Here is a 14,798-nt window from a genome sequence, read left to right as displayed (position 1 = left end):
TGTTACATAAAGAACCAAGAAATTTCATCAACTTGCAAGAGAAAAGACAATAAACAGACACTAATCTTAAAATGACTTACCTATTTGGATAATCAGATAGACTGTAAAGTAGCTATTAAGCTGGTTTAAATACACAGGGGCAAATAATCTTAAAACATGGGAAGACTGAGTCTCAGCAGAGAAATGGAAGATATTAAAAAGAAACAAAAGAAAAATTTACTACTTTGAAAAATATAATATCCGAAATAAAAATTTTTACTTTTTTGACTGTATAGGAAAATAGAGGTTAACAAAAGAGAGAGTCAGTGAACTTGAAGACAGATAAATAGAACAACAATTAAGAGAAGAGATTAGGGGAAAAAAAAGACTACCCCCAGATCTGTAGGATAATAACAAAGGTCTAAAATTTGAGTCACTGGAGTCTTAGAGGAACAGGAGAGGGTTCTATAAAAAAAAAAAAATTCGAAGGGGATGCCTGGGTGGCTCAGTGGTTGAGCGTCTGCCTTTGGTTCAGGATGTGATCCCAGAGTCCTGGGATTGAGTCCCATATCATGCTCCCTGTATGGAACCTGCTTCTCCCACGGCCTATGTCTCTGCCTCTCTCTTGGTGTCTCTCATGAATAAATAAATAGAATCTTTAAAAAAATTTTTGAAGAAACAATAGCTGATAACTTCCCAAATATTAAGTGTCAAACCTGCAGTTTCAAGCAGCTTAGGAAACCCCAAACAAAATACATTCAACAAAATTCACACCCAAAATAAACTGTAACCAAAATGTTGAAAATCAATGAGAAAGAAAAAAACCTTGCAAGCAAAAAACAAAACAAAAAGCTCCCAACACATTTCACATAGAGGAAGAAATAATTCAAGTGACTATGGACTGCTTATTAGAAACACAGAGACCAGAAGCAGTGGAAGGACATTTTTAAAGTGTTGAAAGGAAAGAACTAAATTCTATATCCAATGAAAATGTCCTTCAGGAATGAAGATGAAATAAAGACATTCCCAGATGAAAGACAGAATTCATCACCAGAAGACCCACTATAACAGAAATGCTAAAGGAAGGTCTTTAGAATAGAGAGAAATGATACCAAAGGGAAAGAACCTCATGGAATGAAAAAGTACTAACAGAAATGGTAAATATTTGGGTAAATAAAAAAGATGACTTCCCTTCTCTAAAATACATGACTTTGGAAAGCAAAAATTTTAATAATGTCTGGTGAGGTTTTCAAAGTATATAGATGTAACACACACATATCAACTACAACCCAAAGCAAGTAAAAGGAACTTATATGGTGGGACGATGTGGTTTCTACATTCCATTTGAGGTGGTTAAATACTAGTTCTACGTAGAACAGTGAAAAGTTCTTATAAATATAGCCCTAGTGCAACCATCAAAAATAAAACAAAACACACAACTGTAAAGAGATATAGTCAAGAATCCAATAAATTAAAATGTATATAATAAAATGCAAATAAGTATTTTAGATAAATTAAAATATAACTCTAACACATAAATAAAAATAGATTTTATTAAATCTGTAATATAAATTAGTTATAATTCTAAAAAATTACCAACTAATCCAATAAAGGAGAGCAAAAGGGAAACAAATGAAAACATAAGGTACAAACAGAAAAAAAGAAAAGAAGGCCTAAATCTGAACATATATTTGCATGAAATATAAACTGTCTAAATATTTCACTTAAAAGATAGGGATTATCATAACAGACTTTTTTTTTTTTTAAATCAAGACTGAACTACATGCTATATCAGAAATTCACTTTAAATACAGTGATAAAGCTCAAAGAAGAATGGAAAAAGATTATACCATACCATGGTAAAAATAATCAAAAGAAAACTGAAATAACTATATCAGTATTAAATAAAGACTAAAAAGTAATAATAATTACAAGGATAAAAAGAGACACTTTCATAAAGATAAAAGGATCAATTCACTAAGAATATGTAATAATCATTAATGCATAAGCAGCTGAGTTTCAAAATTTATAAAGCAAAAACTGAGAGACCTCAAAATATACAATATGTTAAAGACTTCAAAATTCCTTTCTCTGAATAAACTGATGGTTACCAGAGAGGAGGTAGGTAGGGGGGTGGGTTAAATAGGTGAATGGGATTAAGGAATGCACTTGGAATGAGCACTGGGTAATGTATGGAAGTGTTGAGTCACTATATTGTACACCTGAAACTACTACTACACTGTATGTTAACTACCTGGAATTTAAATAAAAACTTTAAAAAATCCTCCTTTCTCTGTAATTGATAGAGGTAAAAAGTAAATCATTAAGGATATCAAAGAAATAAACAGGACCATAAACCAACAATAACCAACTGACATTTGCAAAATACTCGAGCCAACAATAGCAGAATACACATTTTTAGAAATATATGCATGGACCTTAAAATAAACCATAACAAGTTTGAGAAAATTGAAATGATACAAAATATTTCTCACATCATAACAGAGTTAAACTAGAAATCAGTATAAGGAATATATCCAGAAAATCCTCAAATACTTTGAAATTAGACAATCAGCTTCTACATTATCCATAGATCAAAGATGAAGTTCCAAGGAAAATTAGGAAATATTTTGTATTGCACACACATAAAAATTATAAAATTCAACATTTGTGGGATGTAGATAAGCAGTGCTTAGAGAGAAAACTAAATAATTAAATATTTATATGTAAAAAGCAGGAGGTCTCAATGAACAATCTAAGCAACTAAAAAGAAAAGCAAAATAAACCCAAAGGAAGCATAAATAAATAATTTTTTTAAAAAAATAGAGATACCAAGGAAAGTAAAAGCTAGTGTTTTGAAAAGGTGAAAAAAAATTGATAAACCCCCTAGCCAGACCAGAGAAAGAGAGAAGGTAAAAATTACCAGGAACAGGAATCAAAGAGAGGATATCACTCAGGCCACTGAAGCACTGAAAGAATAAAGAAGTACTATGAACAATGCTGTGCACATAAATAAGGCAACTGAGATGAAAGGGACTGATTTCATGAAAGCCACTAACTACCAAAATTCACCCAAAAAGAAATAATTAACTTAAATAGGCCTATTATCAAAGGAAATTAAATACACAGTAAAAAATCTTCCAAAAATGAAAATTCCAAATCCAGATACTTTCACCAGGGAATGCCACCAAAATGAAGAAATAATACCAATTTTACACAATCTCTTCCAGAAAACTGATAGGAAGGAACACTTCTCTACTCATTTTATAAGGCCAGAATTACCGATACTAAACTAGATAAAGGCAGCATAAGAAAAAAAAAATATAACACACCAATGTCTTTCATTAAAAGAGAAGAAAAAGATACTCAACAAAATATTAGCAAATTGAATCCAGCAATATATAAAAGGAACAATGCATCCCAACCAAAAGCAGCCTATCCAGGAATGTAAGACTAGATCAGCACTCAAATATCAATGTAATCCATCCTATTAATAGACTACTAAAGACTACAAAAGAAAAACTATATTATTGCAGCAAATGATGCAAAAAAATCATCTGATAAAATCTAACATATTTTTAAAAGCAAAGACACAATTACAAATGCTTATAACAATTTAATTAACAAAAATTACATCTTAAGTCCTATAAATTGTACTTATATATTATTTGTCCTAAAATGTTCCTGTATCATATTTAGGTGTACATGATATAGTATATAGTATGTAAAGGTACATATAAAGGAATATAGAATATATACACATATATATTCAATATATACTATAGCAGACAGTTTTGCTGGGTTATGCTGCAATAGCAAACAACCCTAAAATTTTCAGCAGTGAAAAAAAAAAATCCAACATCTTCATCATAAACTCTCAGCAAACTGGAAAAAGGGGAAAGTCCTTATCCGACAAAGATCATCATCATCAAAAAACCTATAGTTACCATCATACTTAATGTAGAAAGACTAAGTGCTTTGCCCTTAAAGTCCAGAATAGGATGAGGATATCTTCTTTCACCCAATCCTATTCAATGATCAACTGGAAGCCCTAGCCAATGCAGAAAGAAAAAGAAATAAATGGAATACAGATTGGAAAAGAAGAAATAAAACCGTCCCTATTTGTAGATAACATGATTTTCTATGTAGAAAACCCCAATGAGGGGATCCCTGGGTGGCGCAGCGGTTTGGCGCCTGCCTTTGGCCCAGGGCGCGATCCTGGAGACCCGGGATCGAGTCCCACGTCAGGCTCCCGGTGCATGGAGCCTGCTTCTCCCTCTGCCTGTGTCTCTGATCTCTCTCTCTCTCTATCATGAATAAATAAAAAAAAAAAAAAAAAAAAAAAGAAAACCCCAATGATTCTATAAAAAAATTCTATAACTATTTAGCTTTAGCAAGTTTGCAAGATACAAGATCAACATACAAAAATTACTTGCATTTCTAAATATTAACAATGAATAACTGAAATTTGAAATTAAAGAAATGTGTGTGCCTAGATATTTACACATAAATTATATGTGGTATCTATTTATCTATTGATTTACCAGTTACATTTACAATAGCCACCCAAATACATAAATATATAGGTTTAAATCTAATAAAACAACAAGTGGAAGTGTTAAAAACTACAAAATGCTGATTAAAAAAATATCATGTACTAAATAAATGGAGAGTCTATCTTCATGAATTGAACAACTCTTTCTATATGGTTAAGATGCTACATATGTAGTCTATTCTTCCCATCTGAGCTAGCATTTAACCCAATTCCAAATAAAATGTTAGCAGGATTTGTTTGTAGATACAGACAAGCTGATTCCAATGTTTTTATGGGTGAAGGATCTTAAATACTCAAAACAATTCTGAAAAAGAATGAAGTAGAAGATTCACACTACCTGATTTTAAGACTTGCTATAAAACAATAGTAATGAACATAATAGAGTTTGGGCCAAATGACAGGCACATATATCCATGGAACAAAATAGAGAATCTAGAAATTGACCTATAAAAATATGGTCAATTGATTTTTAACAATGATGCAAAGACAAATAAATGAAGATGGCACAATGTTTTCAACAAATGGTACTGGAATAAGTGGACACTTGTTAATAATGTGTTTTATTTTCCATATTTTATAATGTTTTGACATCTTAAAAAGCTTGCTGGCTGGGGAGAGTCTGCTCCTCCCATGGCTAACCAATCTTAGCCCAGGGGAGCGGGGGGGTTGGGGGGTTGGGGGAATGTCTTTCTTATGCAACCCAAACAACCTCAATAATTAATTCTCTCATTAATTCTCTCCTGCTCTGAATCATCCCAGGCCAGGTACCAAGCAACTAGAAACCATCCCTATACCCCAAAACCTACAGGAATTATTCAAACTAGCCAATCCTATACCATTTATCCTGACATAACTTGCCTTTCCTTAGGAAGCCCCAATAAAGGCTCTGTACTCAGCTTTCCCCTCACTCCTGCCTCTGCTTCACCAAACCTGGTATTTCTGTGGTCCTTTGTGGCATAGCATGTCCCTCTCTCTTGGGAAATGTAAGGAAGAAATTCATCTTTCAATAACACTGACCTCTCCATGTCAGCATTCAGTCACTTCCATAAATTAAAATCCCATGGGCATAATTTTAATACAATATCTATATGCAAAAAAATGAACCTCAACCTATACTTCACACTTTATATAAAAATTAAGCCAAAATAGATCATATATCAATGTCAAACTACAAAATTTTTAGTAGAAATAGGAGAGAAGTCTCTGTGACCCCAAAACTTTCTTAGATATAATGTGAAAAGCATGGCACATAAAGAAGAAACTGTGAGACTCTATTAAAATTATAACTTCTTGTTCCCTGAAACAAACTGTGAAAAGAATAAAGATAAGTTCCAGACTGGAAGACAAAATATGCAAGCTCAATAATAAGAAAACAAACAACTCAATTTTTAAAAATCGGCAAAATAGAGACTGCAAATAAGTTCTTGAAAAGGTGCTCAATATCATTAGTTATTCCAAAAACCCAAAACAACTACCACTACACACATATTAGAACAGTTAAAATATAAAAACTACAACTGACAAGTATTGTCAAAGATGCAGAACAATTGGAACTCTCATACACTACTGGTTAGAATGAAAATGTTATAGCTATTCTGGAAAACAATTCAGCAATTTCTCATAAAGTTAAATAGACATTACCATAATATCCAGTAATCTCACTAAGTGCTTACCCTAGAAATACGAAAACATGTTCACACAAAAACCTACAGACAAATATTCATAGCAGCTCTATATTCACAATCACCCTAAACTGGAAACAACAGAAATATCCAACTGATGAATGGATAAACACTGTGGTACCTCCACATGATGGAATACTATTCAGCAATAAAAAGCAAAGAACTACTGATACAGGCATAACATTGATAAATATCAAAGACATTAGGCTGAGTAGAAGAATCCAGTCTCCAAGTTATATACTATAGGATCCCACTTATATGACACTCTGGGAAAGACCAAGCTGTAAAGTTGGATAACATATCAATACTTGCCAGGGGACAAGGGTGGACAGAGAGTCTGACTACAAAGGGGCAGCATAAGCAAAATTTTCTGGAGTGCCAGCATTCTTCTGAATCCCCACTGCGATGGTGGCGGTAACATACTTATACTTGTGTTAAAACTTGTGAAATGTACACCAAATAAAGGCATTTTATATATAAGCTTTTCATAAAAGTCATTTTAAAGAGGTATATGAAAATACTTGAGGCCAGGATGCTTTTTTTTTTTTCCAAATAAATCACTGGGTTCAATTTTAATATTTAGCTTACTCAAAATTTGAAGAACAGATGTCATAGTGCTGATAGAAATTTCAATGTCAAATTCATTTTGTCAACCAAGCCAAGAAATACAGTGGCTTAGAGGCAGTTAGTTTCAAACTCTCGTGCTTCAATTTTAATTGGACAAATCACCAATCCACGGGGTGGTGAACCAGATTAAAAATGTTAACTCAAACCATTTACCACTATTAAAAGCTGAAAGTTAATTTTCAATCTCTAAATGTTTCATTAATCTCAGAAATTAAATCCTTTAAAAATCATGATTCATCAAACATCCCTCTCCCTTCTGCAGACATTTAGACACTTTTTTGCCTCTGGCCATCAAAATGCTGAAAAAAAATACTTACAGCTTTAAGGGTAAGATCACACTGAAAAACGAGTTTCTGGAGTTGTGTTAAAATTTCTCTTTTGGTATTTTCTAGATCATTGCGTCTCTCTTCAACATTTGTCACACAAACTTTGTAGAGTTCATTTGCTTCTTCTACCTTTAAGGATACCCCAGAAAAAAAATAATACTAATCACTAGAATTTATATTTTAAAACAATACTTATTATAATAAAACTCAATATAAATAACTGAAGAGCCTTTTTGCATAAAAATTCTGAAATAAGTCTCTTTTAAATAGGATATTTCTAAAGATAACAACCTGTTCTGGTCAGGAACCAAGGGCACTTGACTTTAATGGATAGTCAAGGAGGACTTATAATTAGGATACTGTCTCCAAAATAAGTGTCTACTTCTATTTAAGAGGCTTTTTGATTTATGTTTACCATTTTCTATATAATCTTACAAAGTTTATCAAATTATGTTTCATAAGCAACATAAAGCTCCAGCCTAGCTTTGCTATCAGGTACCAGAATCAGTACACATACACACACAGTTGCTTAAAAGGTGTACTTACTGAACAATGAAGTAAAAAATACTGAACTACTGCCTTCTCTAAGATACTTTTTCAGAGACAAACCCAAAGATTTAAAAGATAAGCAAAAATCATACTGGTTCTCAAAGTGTGGCTCCCCACCACCTACAGCAGCAGCATTACCTGGAAACCTGCTAGAAATGCAAGTTTTGGGGCCAATCCAAAGCCACTGAATCAGACACTCCTCCTCTTTTAAGAAGTCTTCCAGGCAATCCTGACCCATGCTAACATTTGAGAACTGAAGCCTTAGCAGATTATTGCTAATTCAACTTGCAAATAACAACAAAGATGATTACTTTTTGAAGAGCCTCCTCTTCCAACCTTCTCTTTTTCTCTAGCTGCTTGTTGAGATTTTTTACTAATCCACCACTTGAGCACAGATGCTCCTCTTCTGCACGAAACATGGAAGATTTTGCTTTTTCATACTCATCTTGACGTTGCATGCATAACAATTTTGCCTTTTTGAGAGCAGTCTCTGTTTCAAGCTATACAAGACAAAAATACAGAATAAGAAACAAACCCTACTGTGTAAGTATCTTTAGTATATTCAATAAGACAGTTAAGACAGAATTTTAGAAAAATTACAGAGTAAGGTATGCATCTTCCAGGGTAGATGCTTATATACTGCAGATGTTCTTGAGTAGATAGAAGAAACTCCATTGTAATACTAACCATTTTATTTTGTTCCTGTTTCCAAAGTTCTTTTATTTCTTTCCTTTGCTTTTCCATTTCATTTTTCCTCCCAAGTAGAGGCTGTCAAAGGCATTTTAAAACAAGAAAGAAAGGAATAAAATAAGCTATTTTATAAAGGTATGCTATGTTAAAAAGAAGTGTATTATACATATAAATTTTTACCTGCACAAATTTGTTGGCTTGGAGAGCTGCAATTGTTTGTTGTAAAAGGTGACTGTTCTTTATATCATTAAGAAGAGCATTGGTAAATAGAGACTGCAATGGCATAAACTCCTAGAATTTAAAATTGAAAGGTAAACCTTCCAATAGAAATAGCACTAAGAGTTCTAGATAACCCCCAACTATTCTTCAGAAGGAGAAATTTTAAGTTTAGATCTTTTCTGCAGAAAAATGACTAGTCATAAATATGACTATATAAGAAAAACCTGAAGAATATTAATTATAAAACTAGGTAGCGAAACTAGTGGCTAACAAAACAATCAACATTTGTATCAAACTGTGATTTCCTAGTTTTTTTTTTCATAATGGGTCTACATGTGAGTTTAAAAGGCTTTTACTTTGCTGAGCCAACAGTTTCTCATTTCACTTCCTTCCTATATTAATTATACAAATTTCTTTCTTTTTTTTTTAAAGATTTTTATTTATTTATTCATAGAGACACAAAGAGAGAGAGACAGAGGCAAAGCCACAGACAGAGGGAGAAGCAGACTCCATGCAGGGAGCCTGATGTGGGACAGGATCCCTGGTCTCCAGGATCACACCCCGGGCTGCAGGTGGTGGTAAACCGCTGCACCACTGGGGCTGCCCTAATTATACAAATTTCTGACTTTGCAAGGCACTATCAGTTCATCCAGGTAACCTCTTGGTCCAATACCCTAGGAGGTCACTGAACACTTACCTGCATTCCAATGTTACTTCTAGTTGCCTCTGCCAATTTGACAATGTTTCTAGTGGACTCCAATTCTGAAAAGATCAAAGAAAGCATTAGAAGATAAATTTACTTCTTTTACTTCTCTATAACCTAAACTTATTTGTAATTCCCAAATTAAAGAGTGAGCACGTATACTAGTCTGCATCATATGATACCGTGATTCTTAACCAGAAGTGCTCATCAAAACCAACTAGGAAACTTTCAAAATACACTTGCTTGGTCTTACTTCTCTTGGAGATGGGACCTCCGCCTGTGTATTGCCCTCTTACAAGGCTATTCAGGGATTCTGATGGGCATTCCCTATTAAAGGCAAATATGGTAGAAAGTGCATAGGCTTTGGGTAAATCCTATACTCTTCCAATTAGTGCTATATAATCCTAGGCAAAACTGCCATCTGACCTTAAGCAAACCACCTGTCTTGTTTGCCTGAGCTGTAAAATGGGAATAATTCTTTTCTTGCCTCCTACCAGTGTTTTGGTAAGGATTAAATAAAGTATAAGATGTGAAAGTATTCTGTCAACTGTAAAACACTGGGAAAACACTAGCTATTAAGATGTTTCCACGCCTGTGCTCATATACCTATTGTTGCTTGTATTTCTTTTAACTATATTATCTGATCGCATTTCTTTTCGCTCACTGGAGTATGACTTCCTTAAAGGCAAAGACAGTGCACTACTTGTCTTTATGTTCCCAGATCAAGTGGTTGGCCCACAGTAATGTTCAATAAATACATGTACTGCAAGATGAGTCTTTCAAAAAGAGAATACGGACAATTATTTTATTCACTACTAATGAAGCAGCTACTAATCTGGAATCATATTAGTTATCGTCTGCAGAAAATGAATTGCAAACAATTTAGTTCTTACACTCCAAAGTTAATCAGATGCGCCAAAGGGCAACTCACCCAAGTTAAGCTTCTTTTCAACCCATGAAACTATGTTCTTGGTATATTTTGACCATGTTTTAGCATAAGACAAAGCCAATTCTACAGAATCAGTGTTCTTCAATAGCACACTGTCTAGTTCTATAGGAGAAAAATTTCCTGAAAATAAAAATATCAAGTATATATTAAATATCAGCACGTAACTCTGAACAAAGAAGCATTTAAATCCTAAGATGTTCTTCAGTGAAAACTGTTTTTAAAAAAATACAAGTGACAAATTTAGAATTAAAGGTCAGAGTTTAAACTTAAAATGGTTTCAAATTATATTTTTACCTTAATATGTACTTCTATTATTCATCAAGTTACAAATTCTATATAACTGTTGATCAGTCTCTATATTATCTATCTACTTTAGCAGGTTTTCTTCCTTAAGTTTTCATGTAAAATTTTATGCATCATTTTGTGTTAAAAATGAATACTTTAGGTTACTGAACAAGAAGAGATTAAATAATCCAAAACATGTATTGAAAGTAACCGCAGGGGATTGGACAGTGGTAGGAAGGAAGGAAGGAAGGAAGGAAGGAAGGAAGGAAAGAAGGAAGGAAGGAAGGAAGGAAGGAAGGAAGGAAGGAAGGAAGGAGAGAAAGAAAGAAAGAAAAAGAACTAAAAAAATTTGAGTAAGATTGAAAGTATCTCAACATTACCTTTTTCATTGGATGAGTCCACTGATTCCACAGAAACATTTTCAAAAGACTTACAACATGGAAGAAAACAAATTTTAGATTAGAGCAGAAGATAACAGAGCTTTACTTCAGAAATTTTTCACTCTAATTTGTTACTGTGACATAATTCCTGTTAAAGAATTTCAAGTATTTAGAACTCAAAGGGCCTAAGAAATCTGTTTAGATGCTACATCTTATAAAAATTACATATCTTTTTACAACTACAGTTCTCAAGATCCAAGAATAAATAACCTCATTGTTTACTAACAGCATTAGTTAACATTAATAAATCCATTCAAAACTTTAAATTCTAAAAAAAAAAAAACAAAAAAAAAACTTTAAATTCTGCAGATTTCGAAAATATTAGTCAGGAAGTTATAGAAACAATCTAAATAGGTTATCACTTAAACTGAAGACAAGGATCTGTTTCTCCAAGCCATCTTTCATCATTTTATATGACAAGCATTTCTCTGAAGGTCTAGCGGACAACTTAGTGCAGAACTCTCTATGATGATGGAAATGTTCTGTATCACTGTCCAGTAAGGTTACATGTGGCTATATGAGCATATGAAAAGTGGCTCATGTAAATGAGAAGTATATTTTCAATTTTATTTATTTTAATTAATTTAAATTTAAAGAGCTACATGTGGCAAATGGCTACCTTACTGGATAGTGCAGGAAAACATATCTACCAAAATTATGAGATCTTAAACAAATTTGATCTATTTGGTTGGGCAATACAGACTATGCAGGGATTCAATGCAAAAGGATCAAAGAGACCTGGGTTTGAAGTCCAGCTCTATCACTCAGCAGCTGTATGACACTAGGCTATATATTTACACTTATTTAACTTTGGTTTGCCCTTCTGTAAAATGGGGATAAGAACACTTTGACAAGGCTATTTTAAGGAAATGATATAGACTTAGTGCAGGGCATGGTATATAACAAACACTATTAAACAAATGGCAACTATTATTTAAAGTATTTTTCAAAATTCTTCATCCAAGTAATTTTATTTGTAGTATTATATCATCATGGACTTTTAAAGCTCAATCTCTATGGTTAATTAAAAACTGCAAAAAGGAAAATAAGGTGCAAAAGAGAAAAAGGAAAAAGTATTTTCCTATTAAGAATTAGAGAAGGGACACCTGGGTGGCTAATCAGGTAAGTGTCTGCCTTCGGCTCAGGTCATGATCCCAGAGTCCTGAGATCAAGCCCCAAGTCAGGATCCCTGTGCAGCAGGGAGCCTGCTTCTCCTTCTTCCCACTGCTTGTCCTCTCTCTTGTCATGTCTCTCTCTCAAATAAATAAAATCTTAAAAAAAAAAAAAAGGCAAAAAAAAGACCTAGTGTAATACGTGTACATAATAGAGCCAACAGGAACAGGAAATATGATTCACATCTAAAATTTTAATTCTTCAGAGCCTTGTCACACAGACATAATGTTATAGCTTCTGAATTAGTAATATGTTTGAAAGATAAAATTGGATAAATATAAATGATAGCAAAATATTTAAGGATCTTAAAATTCTTCATTATTCTGATATGGTTTATATACTATCCTTGATTCATTGATGGATGACTTTAGAAATAGTCAATTGTTTTAATATTATAGTACATAAAACAAAGGCCTCAATTAGTCATTCATATTTTGTATCACTTTAAGAAAGACCTGCAGTTTTTATATTATTTTGAAATAACACAAACACTTGGCATATTTCCAAGTATTTGCTGAAGTCCCTCTGGATCTGAATATCCTTAAAAAGAAATAACTGACATAGGTCCCCACTGCAATTTTTAAAAATACCTTGCATTTTGTGAAAAAATTTTAGTCTAAAAATATTACTACTATAAATCTCTAAAACAATATCTACAGATATTCTTCATGTTCTATTATTTCATAGCAATTTTTCTTTAAATTGGGAATTGCGGGGCGGGGGGCGGTATCTGTGTGGCTCAATCGGTTAAGCAACAACCATCGGCTCAGGTCATAATCCCAGGGTCCTGGGATGGAGATCTGTTTGGTTGGGCTCCCTGCTCAGTGGGGAGTCTGCTTCTCCTCCCTCTGCCCCTCTCTGCCTACCACTGGTGCTCTCTTAAATAAATAAATAAAATCTTAAAAAAAATAGTACATTGGGAATTGGAACTGCAATCCTCTGACATACTGCTCTTAGGGAGAATTAAGACCCACAGTCTATTAATATGTGTTTCATGGTAACAAACTATAGGATGTGTGAAAAGATTAACACCTTCCTTCTTTACTTCTTGAGTTATTTTTCTAAGTTTCTACCAGTTTTTAAGAACTGTGACAATATCAGGAGAGAGAAACTGTTAAGAATTACTTACTAAAATTTTGTTTTTTTTTTTTTTTTTTTTTTACTTACTAAAATTTTGGACCATATGACATATAGATTCATTACGTAAGACACCATAAAACTATCAGATATATTGTTTTAAAATGAATGCTCCACTTAGTATAATTAAATTTTAGCTCCAGAAATTGACCATAAATTATACTTAAAATGAACTGATTGATCTATTTTTCTCACTCAACTCAAAATCTATCAAAGATCTGAGATTAAGATCAGGAAATTATTGAAATGTTAAAAATATTAAAGTATCTACTTTCACACAAACTTGGCCTACCTTACTTTCCCGAGAAACAGGCAATCGCAATAATGAATCATTGCCTACATCTCCCATAAGGAAGTTTGTCAGGCTATCCAGGGAAGTTTAAAAAAAAAGAAATAAATAAAAAGACAAGTCATTACATTGCTCTGTCACAGGCTTGACATTCAATATGTCATCTAGAATAAATTCTTAAAAAGAAGAACCTTAGAAATAAATTCCTAGGAATCTGTTCACATAAACCACATAGTCACCTGCAAATGGATGTTGCTTCGGAACAGCTATACAAATGCTACTAAATTTACTAACAATAATGAACATATTTTTTCCAGTGTTATGATATTTTATATTGATTAGTACTTTACTTTCTATAGAAAGTATCTACTGAATTATGTGACATGGTCTGAGATACCCAGGCCCAAATTTCTTTAAATGACAGTCCTCTACTTACATATTTCCAAAGGTAAAGGCCAAGGTCTCAATGGAAGAAAACACTTCTCTGAAGAGATCGTTTTTGTTTTCTTCATTAACTTCTGTGAAGTTCACAGCTACAGGGAAAAGTTGGTTACAATAAATGAGAAGAAAATATTTTAAACTAGGTTTATACGAAGTCATTTAATCTCTTAAAACTTCACCCTTACTTATAGAAGCATTAGAAGATTAAGCAATTGAAAAGCCTAATACGCAAAATGAAAAAGATGTTCAAGTTCTTTATTAAAGAAATCATACAAAAGAATCAGCTTGCATAAAGTGACCGGCATTCCAAACTTACTACTCCATGCATTACATAATTTGACACATCTAAAAAGTGACGCAATGTGAAATCAATCCGTCTCAGAGTCACAGAGTCCATGTTACATCAGACCTCTCATTAAGAGCACTCTGTGCAATTTTTTCTTGCTTATTGCTTTATAGCATTTGCTAAAATAGTTGAGCGCACTGTGGCTCACTTTAGTCAAATGAGCTATATTTTTCACTATGCATTACCAATAACTGAAGTCATACATACATTTGACATAGCAAAATCCTATATACAAAGCATATCACATAAACACCCAATGCCTTAGAACATTTAAATTCCTATTTATTTATAGCCTTATTTCTTACAGGCTTTTGGGCTCTGAGGTCCATGTTGATTGATTTATATTGTGGTCTCTCGTTTGCCGTAGAGATATTCTAACATTTTGCATTTTGCTAAAGCAAATTGTGA

General features: G+C 33.0%; 1 protein-coding gene across 5 annotated transcripts in view; it reads right to left on the bottom strand.

Moving 5' to 3' along the window:
* Positions 1 to 14,798, bottom strand: part of ARHGAP29 (Rho GTPase activating protein 29) — a 65,640-nt gene that overhangs the window by 22,386 nt on the left and 28,456 nt on the right. For all 5 annotated transcript variants that reach the window (XM_041747841.1, XM_041747842.1, XM_041747843.1 and 2 more), the window contains 9 exons: positions 14,040 to 14,136; positions 13,607 to 13,679; positions 10,945 to 10,993; positions 10,262 to 10,399; positions 9,325 to 9,389; positions 8,589 to 8,699; positions 8,406 to 8,486; positions 8,030 to 8,218; positions 7,161 to 7,298 (listed from right to left, as the gene is read on the bottom strand). In XM_041747841.1, coding sequence (XP_041603775.1) covers positions 7,161 to 7,298; positions 8,030 to 8,218; positions 8,406 to 8,486; positions 8,589 to 8,699; positions 9,325 to 9,389; positions 10,262 to 10,399; positions 10,945 to 10,993; positions 13,607 to 13,679; positions 14,040 to 14,136 — 941 coding nt within the window. The remainder of the gene's footprint in view (positions 1 to 7,160; positions 7,299 to 8,029; positions 8,219 to 8,405; positions 8,487 to 8,588; positions 8,700 to 9,324; positions 9,390 to 10,261; positions 10,400 to 10,944; positions 10,994 to 13,606; positions 13,680 to 14,039; positions 14,137 to 14,798) is intronic.

Source organism: Vulpes lagopus, chromosome 3 (genome assembly GCF_018345385.1).
Source record: "Vulpes lagopus strain Blue_001 chromosome 3, ASM1834538v1, whole genome shotgun sequence".
Classification (NCBI taxonomy): domain Eukaryota; kingdom Metazoa; phylum Chordata; class Mammalia; order Carnivora; family Canidae; genus Vulpes; species Vulpes lagopus.
This window is presented reverse-complemented; position numbering and strand designations above follow the sequence as displayed.